The 15,623-nt window shown below is 37.7% G+C and overlaps 1 protein-coding gene across 3 annotated transcripts in view; it reads left to right on the top strand.

Annotated features, from left to right (window-relative positions):
- The window catches only part of anapc1 (anaphase promoting complex subunit 1), a 121,623-nt gene that overhangs the window by 64,824 nt on the left and 41,176 nt on the right, over window positions 1–15,623 (top strand). For all 3 annotated transcript variants that reach the window (XM_059025380.1, XM_034019160.3, XM_034019159.3), the window contains exons 30-33: window positions 2,963–3,054; window positions 3,812–3,946; window positions 4,242–4,324; window positions 4,512–4,590. In XM_059025380.1, coding sequence (XP_058881363.1) covers window positions 2,963–3,054; window positions 3,812–3,946; window positions 4,242–4,324; window positions 4,512–4,590 — 389 coding nt within the window. The remainder of the gene's footprint in view (window positions 1–2,962; window positions 3,055–3,811; window positions 3,947–4,241; window positions 4,325–4,511; window positions 4,591–15,623) is intronic.

Raw genomic sequence — 15,623 nt, 5'->3', positions numbered from 1 at the left:
ATTTCATTGTGCCCTGCACAGATTCAAGGCACCCTGTGCCAGGTGAAGCAAAGCAGCCCCAAAACATAACCGAGCCTCCTCCATGTTTCACTGTAGGTATGGTGTTCTTTTCTTTGAAAGCTTCATTTTTTCATCTGTGAACATAGAGCTGATGTGACTTGCCAAAAAGCTCCAGTTTTGACTCATCTGGCCAAAGGACATTCTCCCAGAAGGATTGTGGCTTGTCAATATGCATTTTAGCAAATTCCAGTCTGGCTTTTTTATGTTTTTCTTTCAAAAGTGGAGTCCTCCTGGGTCTTCTTCCATGGAGCCCAGTTTCGCTCAAAAAGCGACAGATGGTGCGATCAGAAACTGACGTACCTTCACCTTGGAGTTCAGCTTGCATCTCTTTGGCAGTTATCCTTGGTTCTTTTTCTACCATTCACACTATCCTTCTGTTCAATCTGGGGTCGATTTTCCTCTTGCAGCCGCGCCCAGGGAGGTTGGCTACAGTTCCATGGACCTTAAACTTCTTAATAATATTTGCAACTGTTGTTACAGGAACATCAAGCTGCTTGGAGATGGTCTTGTAGCCTTTACCTTTACCATGCTTGTCTATTATTTTCTTTCTGATCTCCTCTCTCCTTTGCTTTCTCTAGTCCATGTTCAGTGTGGTGCACACAATGATACCAAACAGCACAGTGACTACTTTTCTCCATTTAAATAGGCTGAATGACTGATTACAAGATTGGAGACATGTGTGATACTAATTAAAAAAACTAATTAGTTTGAAATATCACTATAATCCAATTATTTATTATCTTTTCTAAGGGGTACCAACAAATGTGTCCAGGCCATTTTAGAATATCTTTGTAGAATAAGCAATAATTCATCTCTTTTCACAGCTTCTTTGCTTTATTCTGTGACATACCAAAGGCATGCAAGTATACATGATAAAATAGCTTTTAATTTCATCACTTTTCAGGAGGAATGAAGCATTATTTCAATGAGCTGTAAGGGTACCAACAAATTTGAGCACGTCCGTCTGTATATATATATATATATATATATATATATATATACATATATATATATATATATAGTTTTTTATATGCAAAAGTGCCTTTTCTTTTGCCATTCCCCCCTAAAATTTTGGAATCCCCCCCATTGGCTGCAGCATAGAGGGGAAATCCCCCCAGCACACAAAAATGAGATTCAAGCCCTGAGATATGGAACAAAATGATACCAAAAAACAGGGGGTGTAGCCAACTAAAAAACTAAGGGCTTTCTGAGTTTTGTCTCATGGACTATAACGTCCTATGCAAACGCCGACTGCACTCGTTGCCTTTATATTAAAATGGTGCCGCAGGGAATAAATTACGGAATGCTAAGAGGGTCAAGACAGAGGAGTGTGATTAACACGCGTTAAAAAAAATGAATCTCCAAGAAATGAACGTGTTAATCGCAGACCTAATGTGTCTATATATCATTTTTTATTTTTATTTTTTATTTCAAATAGGTTTATTATAATTGTTGTTTTGTTTGTTTCTTAATTAACTTTGTTTATTCTAATGGGATGGACATTACAGAAACATGTTACAAAACTATGAATTACCAACTCATATGATTTAGTTTTAGACTTAGTTAAGTCTTCGTTCCTTTTGCAAAAAATGAAAGGCTACACATTGATTTCTATATTTGTAACCATAGTTTCTTAACAGAACTTGCAGTCATTTTCCTTTTTAGAGGATGATGAAGAGGGGTGCGCAGAATGCATTGAAGTGTGTTATCTTATGATTTGTTTTTCAAATTTGGTGTGTTTTTCGCGTGAATGCGCAATAAACACAGGAGTCATGTGCATGTTCCTTAACTGCATGTAACAAGCACATTGCTGATGTTTACAAGCAGATGACCCAGTTTTCTAAGTGATCCGTCAAAGATATTTATTTGGATCAGTTAACCCTTTCTTATGCAGAGGATTGTGGGATAGTAGACTAATGGTGTATTTTTATTTTCTGGGATGTGTTTGATTACAAACTTGCTAGGACTTTCTCCCAAAATAAATCAAGATGTAATGCTGACCCAGGTATTGTTACATTGACTTTTATAGTATAGACTATAGTAATGACGACAAGGTACTGTACATTAAAGATTGGACACTGCATTCCCATTTTGGTTATCGTACAAATAAAACAGCAACACGGTTTGAAAATGTGTGTGTGGATTATTTATTTATTTTTTTACAAGCTTGATGCCGTCTTAAGTTGGCAAATGTTAGAAGCTACGTAGTGTTTTATTAATAACAATTGGTGTGATGCATATTTCTTAAAAGTTAACATAACATGCACAAACTATTTCACATCAAAGTTTATTTACATTTCTTTAAAGTTTAATTATATCTGTATACAGCTGTTTAAACGTGACTGATTTGGGGAACATTGTGCTTGAGCCAAATAAAAAATGGCCCTCTACATTTCGGGTTTCCATTGGCTCCGATTATTTTACTCGAAGACCCTCTTCACCCACCGTTTTACAAATGAAGGGGAAAGGATGAGCTTGATATGCAAATTAGTCATGCGTAGAGTTTTGCGGACAGCTTGGGAAAATGTGATTTCCGTGCACAGAGAACACATACACGAGAGAATCTCGCCTGAATCCATGTTTGTCAGATGACATCTTGTTTGGGTGAAACGGTTTAAAGCGCAGTGTTATGCTCATGTAATAAAGCTGTGATATGTAAGTGCCTCATGCCTGGTTGTTTAATAATATGTTTTACTGCTGTTGCCCAAATTGTTTTTCAAATGTCCATTGGTGGGGTGGCATATTGTTAATAGTGAATAATATTTCAACTAATTCATCATACGACTTACTAATTAAAGAAAAAAGAAAATAATTGGTCAATTATACAGAATGCTGAAATGTAAATTGACTGGATTAGACAGGTTTTACTGTATACATCTGATAGCTGTAACTTGTCCTCCAGGTCGTCCCCCAGGTCCTGAAATGGAGTACTGTACGGACAGGGAATCCTACTCTCTGGCAGCTGGTTTAGCTCTTGGCATGGTCTGTCTTGGGGTAAGTGCATTTCAGATTACTGTAATCTGCAGTATTCTGTTAAACAGAAATGTGGTGATACATCCCAGTATCTGCTTTCTTTTTTCTTTTTTCTTTTCTATTAAATGCCCAGGGTTTAGCATGTGCTGAACACATAAAAAGGTGAACATCATTTTGCACAAAATGAAGCTGTTCTAATTCAGGCATAAAAGATTGGGTTGGGTATGTGGATTAAGAAAATCAGGGCCATGTTTACACAGCATTATTTAATCCAGGCCATATTCAATGATATGTTATGTAAACTAATTTCATACTGGCACCAAATGTGTGAGTTCATAATCCCAAAATAAAAGTCAACATCATTTTTTTTTTTTTTTTTTTTTTTTGTCTTATTTCATTTCAAGATTGTTTACCAATTAGAAGATGTTTTTGTACAGTGCCCTCCATTTTTATGTGTAATTCCAGTCAACATAGAATAGGTGATTGCCATGAAGGTATAAAAACATGATCTCATTTAGTTTCACTATATATGTTAACCCTTTTAACATTATTCATATAAGGAATGCTGTAGCAATTTGTTATAGTTTCTACATAGACAAAAGAAACAGGCAAAAGTGGATCTATACAACATTTAGTACCAACGTTTTGTAAAATATACCTTCAGAATACTTTAACACTAATTGTCAATGTTCAATAAATATTTTAAGGTGCAAGAAAAATACAGAAGTTTAGCTATTTGAGTACTAAATTCCTACTTGAATATTTATTTATTTTTCAGCATGGAAGTAACCTAATTGGTATGTCTGATCTAAATGTGCCAGAACAGTTGTACCAGTATATGGTTGGCGGACACAGGCGTTCCCAGGCTGGAATAAACAGAGAAAAACATAAGTCACCCAGTTACCAGATCAAGGTGAAGGCATTCTGTTCACTGTAAGGGGGGCTATTGTAGACAAAAAATGGTCCAACAAATGACTGAAAATATGTTGGTGTATTTTATTAAATTGCATACATGCTCAATCCCAGTGATGAACAAGTGTAGGGAAATACTGTAGTTACTTTTTGGAAAATACACTGAAAATTGGATAAGGGTGTATTAACAGGATTCATGTTTTAATTGCGTTTCTGGAGTCTGTAGTTTGTAATTTTTCAATAGATAAAAATGGCGCTTTTGAGATTCAGAGCTCATTTCTTTTTTTCATTGACAGGAAGGAGACACTATAAACGTGGATGTTACATGTCCTGGTGCAACTCTAGCTTTGGCTATGATCTACCTTAAAACAAATAACAGGTAGGAGCATTGGTGGCCCTCCGAATTGATGATGGTAAATGGACTGCAGTAATAAAAAAAAGATTTTGCATACATTTGTATCTTATCTGGGCTACAACGGCAACCACTTGATATAATATTAGGGATACTTAACGTATTGCCAGTCCATTGAGGTATTCTCATATTCCTCCTATTTTTCATGTTGCAGGTCTATTGCTGATTGGCTTAGGGCACCAGACACTATGTTTTTGCTGGACTTCATTAAACCTGAATTTCTTCTGTTGAGGGTAAGAGGAAACTTTTTTGTCATTTAAGAAAAGAAAAAAAAAAAAAATCTTTGCATTTTTTGCTGGCAAAATATTAAGTAATAAGAAACATCAACAGGCCTGCTGGTAACCGCCTCTCATTCACACGTTAGGGACCAGCGTCGTTTCTATAATATTTAAGCAGCCTTGTGAGTTGTTGTGACAGGCTGGCTGCAGGGAGGAACTCAGACCAGAGAGAGAAACACACAGACAGACGGTGATGATGAGAGAAACTGAGTGCGATGGTTGGACTCAGCGTTTAATAACAAATAAATAAAAAGGTTTAACAAACAGAACACAGGACACGGCACTTCACGCCAAAATAAAGAGACAAACAAAACGGACTATACAGTAAACAAACGGTGCACGGACAGACACACAAACAAACACGGTGAGTTTTAAATAAACAAGTATCGTAATAGCAATTGATATTTAAACTAACTTTTATTTATCCTCTCTCTCTCACCCGTTCTCCACTCACGAACACCCAACCCCGAGTGACAGAAATGTGCATCTATATATACTGTTGTGCTGGGATTCAATTACTAATTAATTACGCACTTGAATCCCAGCACGTGAATTAGTTAAGTGTACTCCCGTGACCACACATTACATTTTACCAGCACGTGAAGTGATTTGTGCCCTCCTCTGGCCTAAATACAAATCTACATTTTTAAATACACGTGAAACACAGACCCGTTTATATCCCATGTACCAATCTATACACCAACATTAACACACGCACGCAACATACAACACATAATATGCACACAGGGGCGGGGCACATTGCCACAGTTGTATACTCACGTACGCATGCGCTAGAGTTAGACACGCTGTATTTCGGGTGATCCTTTGGGGATAGAAGTTTTTTTCTAAATAATGAATTCTGTAAAGTAATTTTCTATTGTTGTTGGGTACAGTTTGTAAAAGAACCAGGAACGTGCATATGCAAAAAGTTAAAACCTAAGAGATAATTTTAACACCAGCGGCGTTGCTGTGTGTGGTTGGTTGGTTTGTTTGTTTGTTTGTTTGTTTGTTTGTTTGTTGTTGTGCCTGCATGGTTTGTTAGCTAAACCCAGCATAAGTTAATACAAATGTTATATCACTAAACTGCTTAAAACACACATAATCTATACATTCGGCAATAAAGCTTTGGTCTAAATTACACTGAATACTTTTTCTGTGTAACAAATACAGGTGAGGAAGATCCAAACACTGTCAGAGATTTTAGTGAAGCGACTTGCAGTGCTAAAAAATCTCTGGCTGAAACAAACTACGTGGAATGCAGCAGTGGTGGCTCCTTAGAGGAGGCAAGAGAGGCAGTGCCTCCTCCAAATTTCAATGTATATAATCAGAAGTTCACATAACTGGTATTTTTACTCAGGTATGCATATGCACCAATAAAAAAAAAAAATGCAGACTTCAATATTGTTAAGACTCAAATGCATGGAAAATTTACAGGAAAGCATTTTTCATATAGAGGGTGCATATTATCTGGCCTTATCTGCCTAACCTCCAAACGTTCTTTTGAGTCTCATGGTCTCTGGGATGTGTCAGCGCTGTCCGGGTGGTAACCTGAGCTTATTATCGCTGACCATAATTAAATATCAGTCCCTGCTAGCGCTATCATTGGCTGCTTCAGGGTTTTATAAAAAAAAGAAAAGATAGTGATAGGTGGAATCACTTCAGTTCATAGCATCAATCGTTATAGGTGGAATCACTCCAGTTCATAGCATCAATCATTTTGTTTTAACCCTTTGCAATCCATTTATTAATCGCGTGTCAGGCACGCCAGGTCTAATTAATTTTCACACGTGCAGTTAATTTTAGACGCGCTGTTTAAAAGTATTTTTTCCACAGTCAAACGGGTTTAAATGGCCCTGCATATCAACAAAGCACTCACTAGGCATCTCCAGCCCCGCCCCACCCTTTCGTTCGCTATAGCTTTCACCTATGTAAGAAATAAATAATAATAAAAATAATAGTCGTACATACCAATCAATCATCTCCTGATCACTCGTTTTATCACCAAACTCCTCAATAATGCGATCCAAGTCATTATTACTATAACATCACAAAAAAACTCTGCAAATGTCCGTGTTCTGTGCGCTGATGCACTGATCAGCCAGCTTGTTTACTTACGACCGCCCGGTTATCTGATACCAGACCATGTATGACTATTCATGAAATACGCATTTTTTTTTATTTCTTTTTTTTCGACTTGTCTCGGCTCCTGTCGCTCCCACTCGGCAATTGAATGGTTTTCTCGGCTTTTTCCGGAGAAAAAAACGACTAGAAACCCGTTTTTTGCGTTGCTATAATGATGTCGGACCCAGTCCGACAAAGGACCTGAGAGGAATAATTGCAATGTCGGACCCAGTCCGACAATGGACCGCAAAGGGTTAAAAGGCCCTGCATATCAACAAAGCACTAACTAGGCATCTCCATCCCCGCCCCACCCTTTCGTTCGCTATAGCTTTCACATATGCTAATAAATAAATAATAATAATAATAATAATCATCTCCTGATCACTCGTTTTATCAGCAAACTCCTCAATAATGCAATCCAAGTCATTATTTTATTACTATAACATCTCAAAAAAGCTCTGCAAATGTCCGTGATAGTCTCTGTGCGATGATGCTGTATCAGACAGCTTGTTTCCTTATGACCGCCCCTATGTAATGCCAGGGGCAGGTATGACTATTCATGAGATACGCCTTTATTTTTATTTTTTATTTTTTTCGGCTTGTCTCGGCTCCTGTCGCTCCCACTCGGCCATTGAATGGTTTTCTCGGCTTCTTCCGGAGAAAAAACGACTAGAAACCCATTTTTTGCGTTTTTTTGATGATGTCGGACAGGGTCCGACAATGGACTGGATAGGAATAATTGCAATGTCGGACCAGGTCCGACAGTGGACCGCAAAGGGTTAAGATACCTGCAAAGTTTCAGTTTAATGGGTCCAGCGGTTCTGGAGGAGTTGCATTTTAAGGCGCAAACGTAAAATCCAAAATGGCGGGTACACGTCATGTGGTGTCACCCCCAAAAAGTGATATGTGTAATTACATACCGTCATCAACGTATTTGTGAAGTTTGAGGACAGTAGCTGCAATGGTTCTCGTAGTTTTAGTGGCTTCAAAATTAGACTTGATTCCGGTGGCTGAAGGAAAAAAAAAAAGAATAATAATATAGCTGCAAGCAGCAATGACCGGGGTCCAAGCGCTAGACCATGCGACCTATGACCGTATTTAATATGTGGCATAGTAGCCCATTGGCCTCTACTAATCTTTGTAGTAGATTGTACCATAGGAGCATATATGGGTTGCTCGATGTGTTTCATTGTAACCATTACCCTATCTGCACACTAAAAGGAGTTATAAGATAGTTTTGCATTTGACCTTAGAGAGGTCAAAGGTCAAGTTCAAGGCATTTTTTTTAAATTTAATATTTGCCAATTATTTTATTTCTCTCAATTTGGCATATCCAATTATTTTTAGGCTCAGCTCACCGCTACCACCCCCGTGCTGACTCGGGAGCAGCAAAGACGAACACGCTGTCCTCCGAAGCGTGTGCCGTCAGCCGAATTTGGTGGCAGCCATTTAGATAGTAGAATTTATCGCAGCAACTTTTGTTTAGCAAACTTGAAGCGGGTTTGGTTGTTGATGACGTATGCGAAGTTTCAGATCAATCAGTTCACTGCTTCCCAAGAAGAAGATTTTGAAAGGTTTTTAAGGAAATGTGTGAGGCGGCCATCTTGCCTTACGCACAAACACAATTTTTGAAAAAGTCAATTGTTTTGACACAGGGATGATGCTTGTCAACTCTGGAGTTTATCAACTAAACTGTGTTCAACTGAAGCGGTTTTAAATTTAAGAACGAAACGTAGGTCTGGCCGTTTTGGCGAATTTGGTGGCAGCCATTTTGATAGTCATATTTATCGCAGCAACTTCAAAATGATTTGGTTGCTGGTGACCTATGCAAAGTTTCAGATTAAATGGTTCACTGCTTCCCAAGAATATGATTTTGAAAGGTTTTTCCAAAAAAATGCATCAGGCCACCATCTTGGTTGACGCAGGAGCACAATTTGTTTTGCATCTGAACTGTAATCTACACGGGATGATACCTACCAAGTTTCATGTTGATTGATTACACCGTGTGTGAACAGGAGCAGTTTGACGTTGATGGGCAGCAGTGTGGAGTAGTGGTTAGGGCTTTGGACTCTTGATCGGAGGGTCGTGGGTTCAATCCCTGGTAGGGGACACTGCTGCTGTACCCTTGAGCAAGGTACTTTACCTAGATTGCTCCAGTAAAAACCCAACTGTATAAATGGGTAATTGTATGTAAAATAATGTGATATCTGTATAATGTGAAATAATGTATAATGTGATATCTTGTAACAATTGTAAGTCGCCCTGGATAAGGGCGTCTGCTAAGAAATAAATAATAATAATAATAATAAATAGAGCCATCGTGAAACGGTTAGTTGCACACCGCGGCCATGTTTTGTAACGAAAATGCGTGGATTTTACAAACGGTAGAAAGGACCTGGTCATGAACATGCGTGCCAATTTAGGTGTCGATTGACTTTGCGGTTTAAGACAAGAAGATTGTTGAATATTTGGCGCCAATCCAGCGTAGCGGGCAAAGTAATTGTTCAATCGACCTCGATTGAACATATGTTTTTTATAGGCCATTGCTGCACTATCTGCTGCCTTTGTCGTAGTTCCACCTTAAGTTGTTTTTAACGGCAAGAGTTTTGAAAAATTACCCAAAATTTCCACAAGATCCAATATGGCGGTCGAACCATGTGACTTTTTCATTTGGGACGCCAGTCTGGTTGTCCAGCCATAGGCATCTACTTACGCATGCATTTTCATAACTCTGCGATGTTGTTTGGGAATAATAATAATAATAATAATAATAATAATAATAATAATAATAATAATAACTAGAGTTGCTAGCAACTATAAAGGCTTCCAAGCAGTTATCGTGAAATTTAAGCGCATTGGTTAGTGCACTATGTACAACATTTTTCACAGCTGTGGTATTTACCGTTCATGAGAAGACGACTTTTGAAAATTGCTCAATTTTCATTAAATCCAAGATGGCTGCCACGCCATGTGACCAAAGGCCGCCATATTGACCATGGCACAACATCCCATAGTCCTCTACATCTGTGTCAAATTTCGTGCATTTTGGTGCAGCCGATAAGAAGTTATAGGCAGTTTTATAGCCAGTTGTGTATGTTGATGATGTCATGCATCACGTTTTACCTTTAGGAGAGGTCAGAGGTCACGGGCGATGACATTTTTTCTGCAGCTGATGCATAGTTCACATACCCTAGTCTCTAAGTCATCTTGGAGAAAGGATCCTTGAGGAGGTCCAGAAGCATTTAAACTAGAAAGGAAGGGGGTAGAAAACAAAAAAAACAGAAGGGGGACCACATCAAAACAAGGGCAACAACTCAGGTAAGACAACTATTAAATGTATTTATCTTAATGCTAGAAGTCTCAGAAACAAAATGTTAGAACTTGAAGCTACTGCACTAACAAGTAACTACGATGTGATAGGTGTTACAGAACCTTAGTTGTCTGAGAGTGATGGAGACGAATATAATATTAGTGGGTACACACTGTATAGGAAAGACAGGTAGGACAGAAGAGACGGAGGGGTAGCGCTATACATAAGAAATAGTCTTGAAGCCCAGGTGTTAAATCTGGACAAAGAAAACAACGCCGAATCAATATGGGTCAGAATAATGGACAAAAATTCAAAGGGCATAATAATAGGAGCATGCTATAGACTGCCAAATTCAGACGCTGAGCAAAATAATGTATTATACAATGACATTAGAAATGTGTGTAGCAAAGGAGAAGCCATACTAATGGGGGATTTCAACTTCCCCCATATAAAATGGGAGAACCCAATGGGGAGCACGACGGACGAAATTGAAATGGTGGAAATGACAAATGACTGCTTCCTAACGCAATTTGTCAAGGCACCGACTAGAGGGGAGGCATGCCTTGATTTAGTCTTTTCAAATGACGAAGACAGAATAACTAAAACAGAGGTCAGAGAGCCATTGGCAAACTCAGACCACAACATGGTCTCATTCAAAGTATTTTTTAAAACCCCAAAAGTAATGACTAAAGCTTAGGTTTACAATTTTAGAAAAGCAAACTATGAAGGTATGAAACAGAGACTAACAGAAGTAGATTGGAGTAAAATAGAGAAAACATCCACAGAAAAAGGATGGCTGTTTTTTAAAAAGGTAGTACTAGAGGCACAAAACAATAACATCCCAAAAGTAGACAAATCTAAATCTAAAACAAAATGGTTTAATAGATCAATTAAAAAAAATATCCAGCAAAAAAAGGCACTTTACAAAGCGTTTAAAAAGGACCAAAAACAAAGTACACAGAAAGAGTACTTGGAACTGCAAACACTAGTCAAAAAGGAAGTTAGAAAGGCCAAGAGAGAGATAGAAATCAATATTGCTAAGAGGGCTAAAACCAATTCCAAAATGTTTTTCCAATATTATAACAGCAAGAGAACATTCAAAGAGGAAGTTAAATGTCTAAGAGACACAAACGGCAAAATCATAGATGAAGAAAAAAAATTAGCAAATATATTAAATGATTACTTTTCACAGGTTTTTACAAAGGAGGACACGGACAACATACCCCACATGTCGACCTGTTCCTTTCCAATTTTAAATAACTTTAGCATAACAGAGGCAGAAGTGTTAAAGGAACTAGGAGCTCTTAAAATAAACAATTCCCCTGGGCCGGATGAGATCCTCCCAATAGTAATCAAAGAAATTAAAGAAGTTATTTACAAACCGCTAACCAAGATCATGCAACAGTCTCTTGACACAGGGGTTGTACCAACAGACTGGAAAATTGCAAACGTAATACCGATCCACAAAAAGGGAGACAAAACCGAACCAGGTAACTACAGACCAATAAGCCTGACTTCTATTATATGTAAACTTATGTAAACTATAATAAAATCTAAAATGGAAAATTACCTGTATGGTAACAGTATCCTGGGAGACAGTCAGCATGGTTTTAGGAAAGGGAGATCGTGTCTAACTAACCTGCGTGACTTTTTTGAGGATGCAACATTGAAAATGGATAATTGCAAAGCATACGACATGGTTTATTTACATTTCCAGAAAGCTTTTGACAAAGTCCTGCATAAAAGATTAATTCTCAAACTGAACGCAGTAGGGATTCAAGGAAATGCATGCACATGGATCAGGGAGTGGTTAACATGTAGAAAACAGAAAGTACTGATTAGAGGAGAAACCTCAAAATGGAGCGAGGTAACCAGTGACGTAGCACAGGGATCAGTATTAGGTCCTCTTCTATTCCTAATCTACATTAATGATTTAGATTCTGGTATAGTAAGCAAACTTGTTAAATTTACAGACGACACAAAAATAGGAGGAGTGGCAAACACTGTTGCAACAGCAAAGGTCATTCAAAATGATCTAGACAGCATTCAGAACTGGGCAGACACATGGCAAATTAGATTTAATAGAGAAAAGTGTAAAGTATTGCATGCAGACAATAAAAATGTGCATGATAAATATCATATGGGAGATACTGAAATTGAAGAAGGGAACTTTGAAAAAGACCTAGGAGTTTATGTTGACTCAGAAATGTCTTCATCTAGACAATGTGGGGAAGCTATAAAAAAGGCCAACAAGATGCTCGGATATATTGTGAGAAGTGTTGAATTTAAATCAAGGGAAGTAATGTTAAAACTTTACAATGCATTAGTAAGACCTCACCTAGTTCTGGTCACCTCGCAACAAAAAGGATATTGCTGCTCTAGAAAGAGTGCAAAGAAGAGCAACCAGAATTATCCCGGGTTTAAAAGGCGTGTCGTATGCAGACAGGCTAAAAGAATTGAATCTATTCAGTCTTGGCGATCTGATTCAAACATTCAAAATCCTAAAAGGTATAGACAATGTCGACCCAGGGGACTTTTTCAACCTGAAAAAAGAAACAAGGACCAGGGGTCACAAATAGAGATTAGATAAAGGGGCATTCAGAACAGAAAATAGGAGGCACTTTTTTACACAGAGAATTGTGAGGGTATGGAACCAACTCCCCAGTAATGTTGTTGAAGCTGACACCCTGGGATCCTTCAAGAAGCTGCTTGATGAGATTCTGGGATCAATAAGTTACTAACAACCAAACAAACAAGATGGGCTGAATGGCCTCCTCTCGTTTGTAAACTTTCTTATGTTCTAAATAATACATTTAATTAATGAAGCTCCTTTTTTGCATGGCAGATTGATTAGATAAAACAGGTTTGTAATTGTGCCTCTTGTGACTTTATTTAGAAAATGTTGTTTTGCAAAGTATGTCAACAGGATGCGATTTGAAAGAGGTATGTCCCTGGCACTTCTTTTTGTATCCCAGGCTCTGCTCTTTCAATTTTCATCCCCGGCAGGGAAAATAGATTTTGTACTGCTAAACAATGTCATTTATACAGATGATATTCAAACATTTTGCATATAGTATGACAATTCTGTATATGTACATACAGTACATCATCACTCAGTTTTTAGTTTGGCAAATGTTCTTTGTAGCATTATAAGTGTACGTTGTTATTGTCTTAGTTATCGATAATAATAATAATAATAATAATAATAATAATAATAATAATAATAATAATAATAATAATAAAACGAGTTGAACGACAATAACATATGCATGGTGGCAGATTTTAGCATGTTAGTGATGTATCAACATGATGTATCTTTACTATAGCCTATAGGTTTTCCTACTGATTTGTAGTTTGTGTATTTTAGCAGCTTGGTAGGATATGCAAATGCAACGATCTAGGGGACTAGGGTAGAACTGAGTTCAGCAGCATGCAGGAGGAGAGTCCAGAACCTGCAAACATGTTTATTGCTCTTGAGCCACAAGAACAGGAGTTGGATAGCGATGAAGAGGAGGAAAGTGAAGAGTTGCAGCAGGCTACAGAACAGGCCAGTAATACAGTGGAGGATAGTGTTGATACTGCTAGCAACCCTGCTGATCAACAGAGTGAGGACAGTCAGAGGCAGACAGTTCATTTATAAGGCGTGTAAACAGAAGGTTTTGCAAATGGGACCCAGTAAACAGGAGTGTTATCTGTTGACACAATGCATGGAAGAAGAGCCACATCTATCCACTGTCATACTTTGATGTAGAACACAATGGTGATTTACTGGGGGGGGGGGGGGGGGTTAAAAATGTGATTGCTTATGTTATCTCCTCTTTTCATGCCAGGGTATAAGGATTATTTGACAAATTGAATAAACACACATATAAATATGTATTGTGAATACATTTATTTGAAAAAAGTGTTACAAGAATTGAACTTTTTACACAATAAACATGGCCTTTTTATCACTACTTTTTAGCCATAATTAGGGCTGTGTTTTTTTTTCATGGTAATAAAATGACATTTGTCAGATAACTACTGATTGATATACATAGATATACATAAAACAGTTTTGATGGTTCTGGCCCCAATATAGCACGATTTTATGGTAGCTTCAGCAGCCACTATATCATGCGAGGTGAGGGCCAAAATCCATTTATCCATCTTCATCTCTTCCTTAGTCCGCTCATTTGTCACCATTCTCGCTGCTGCATCTAGAACAGTGTTCTCTGCATGCAAGTCCACACATTGGAGTAGTTTCTCACGGGTGTGACTTCCTTTCACATATTTGCTGCATTTGTCGCAAAATATACACTTGGCAAGATAAACAATTAACTTACTACCGTTAGCCTGCCTTTGCATGCGCCTGAGTTAAGAACTAGGGTCAGAAGATCCTGCACAGCCCCTTTTTTGCGGCTTGCAGTTTCTCCAATGACTACTTGTACATGAAGTCGTTGCAACATTTCCTCTCATACCATATATCAGGACTCTCCTCAGTGATCAATCCATATCGAAGAAATGGAGCAAAGTCTCGTATTTTTGCAGCCTCCAAGAGTGTATGCCATGACATAATGTCCCTGGGCTTTGTCAGCTTGCTTGTTGGCACTTGGTAACTGCATATGATACATGTTCCAGTGTCCAGTTTTTGGTCTTTTGGCTGGTTTTGGCAGCTTGGGTTCATAGTCACTATCCTCTGATTCCATGGTTGACAAAATTCAGTCAATCACAGCCCTGAAACATAAAAAGGAAAAGGTAAGATTGTGCATGCACAGACCTGAACCTTCAAATCCTAATACATATACAGATGCAAAATTCAAACACGTGTAAATTGATAAAGCTACTCATTTGGAATGTCCAGCATGCATTTCTAGCATTGGTTTACCATCCTTGTTCACTGGTATGAAGGTCATTTGGTACCACCTACCCTGTCTGGCCCATGGACTATATAAAAATTCACTTTATTTATTTATATATTTATATATATTTTTAATAGTAGCATCTTCGAATTGGTGTCCTTGTTTTCAGAACACGGGGGAACATTATAAAGTACTTCAGAAACCATAACAACTTCTCTATTTTTTTTCAACACTATATTTAGTACAGTGCTACCCCGTTATAACGCGACCTGTTATAGTGCGGAATCGGTTATTACATGGTAAGGTCGTAACTCCCATTTCCCCCATAATGCAATTTGACTCGCAAACATTGGGTGAATGTTCCAAATACCTTAAGTGATCCTGGTGATACTGTGAATTATGCTAGGATAAATTGTAATAGAAAATCAAAAAGAAAATAACCTACAGCACTGATTTGTTTTTTTGTTGTTTTTATAACCAACAGTTTTTCAAAATAATATATTTATAAATAAAACAATAGTTCTTCATTCCATTATCAGTAATAATGGAAAAAAAAATAACTGATACAAATGTTATGAATGAAAAATGATCTGCTTATATACACTCATTACTTGATATTTATAAATGTTGTAAAAACGTATGTAATAACACATGACAGAATACATGTTCTAATGTAATTATGAGTCAAATACATCAGATTTACAGTGTTTTTGTTT

Source organism: Acipenser ruthenus, chromosome 6 (genome assembly GCF_902713425.1).
Source record: "Acipenser ruthenus chromosome 6, fAciRut3.2 maternal haplotype, whole genome shotgun sequence".
NCBI lineage: Eukaryota > Metazoa > Chordata > Actinopteri > Acipenseriformes > Acipenseridae > Acipenser > Acipenser ruthenus.
This window is presented reverse-complemented; position numbering and strand designations above follow the sequence as displayed.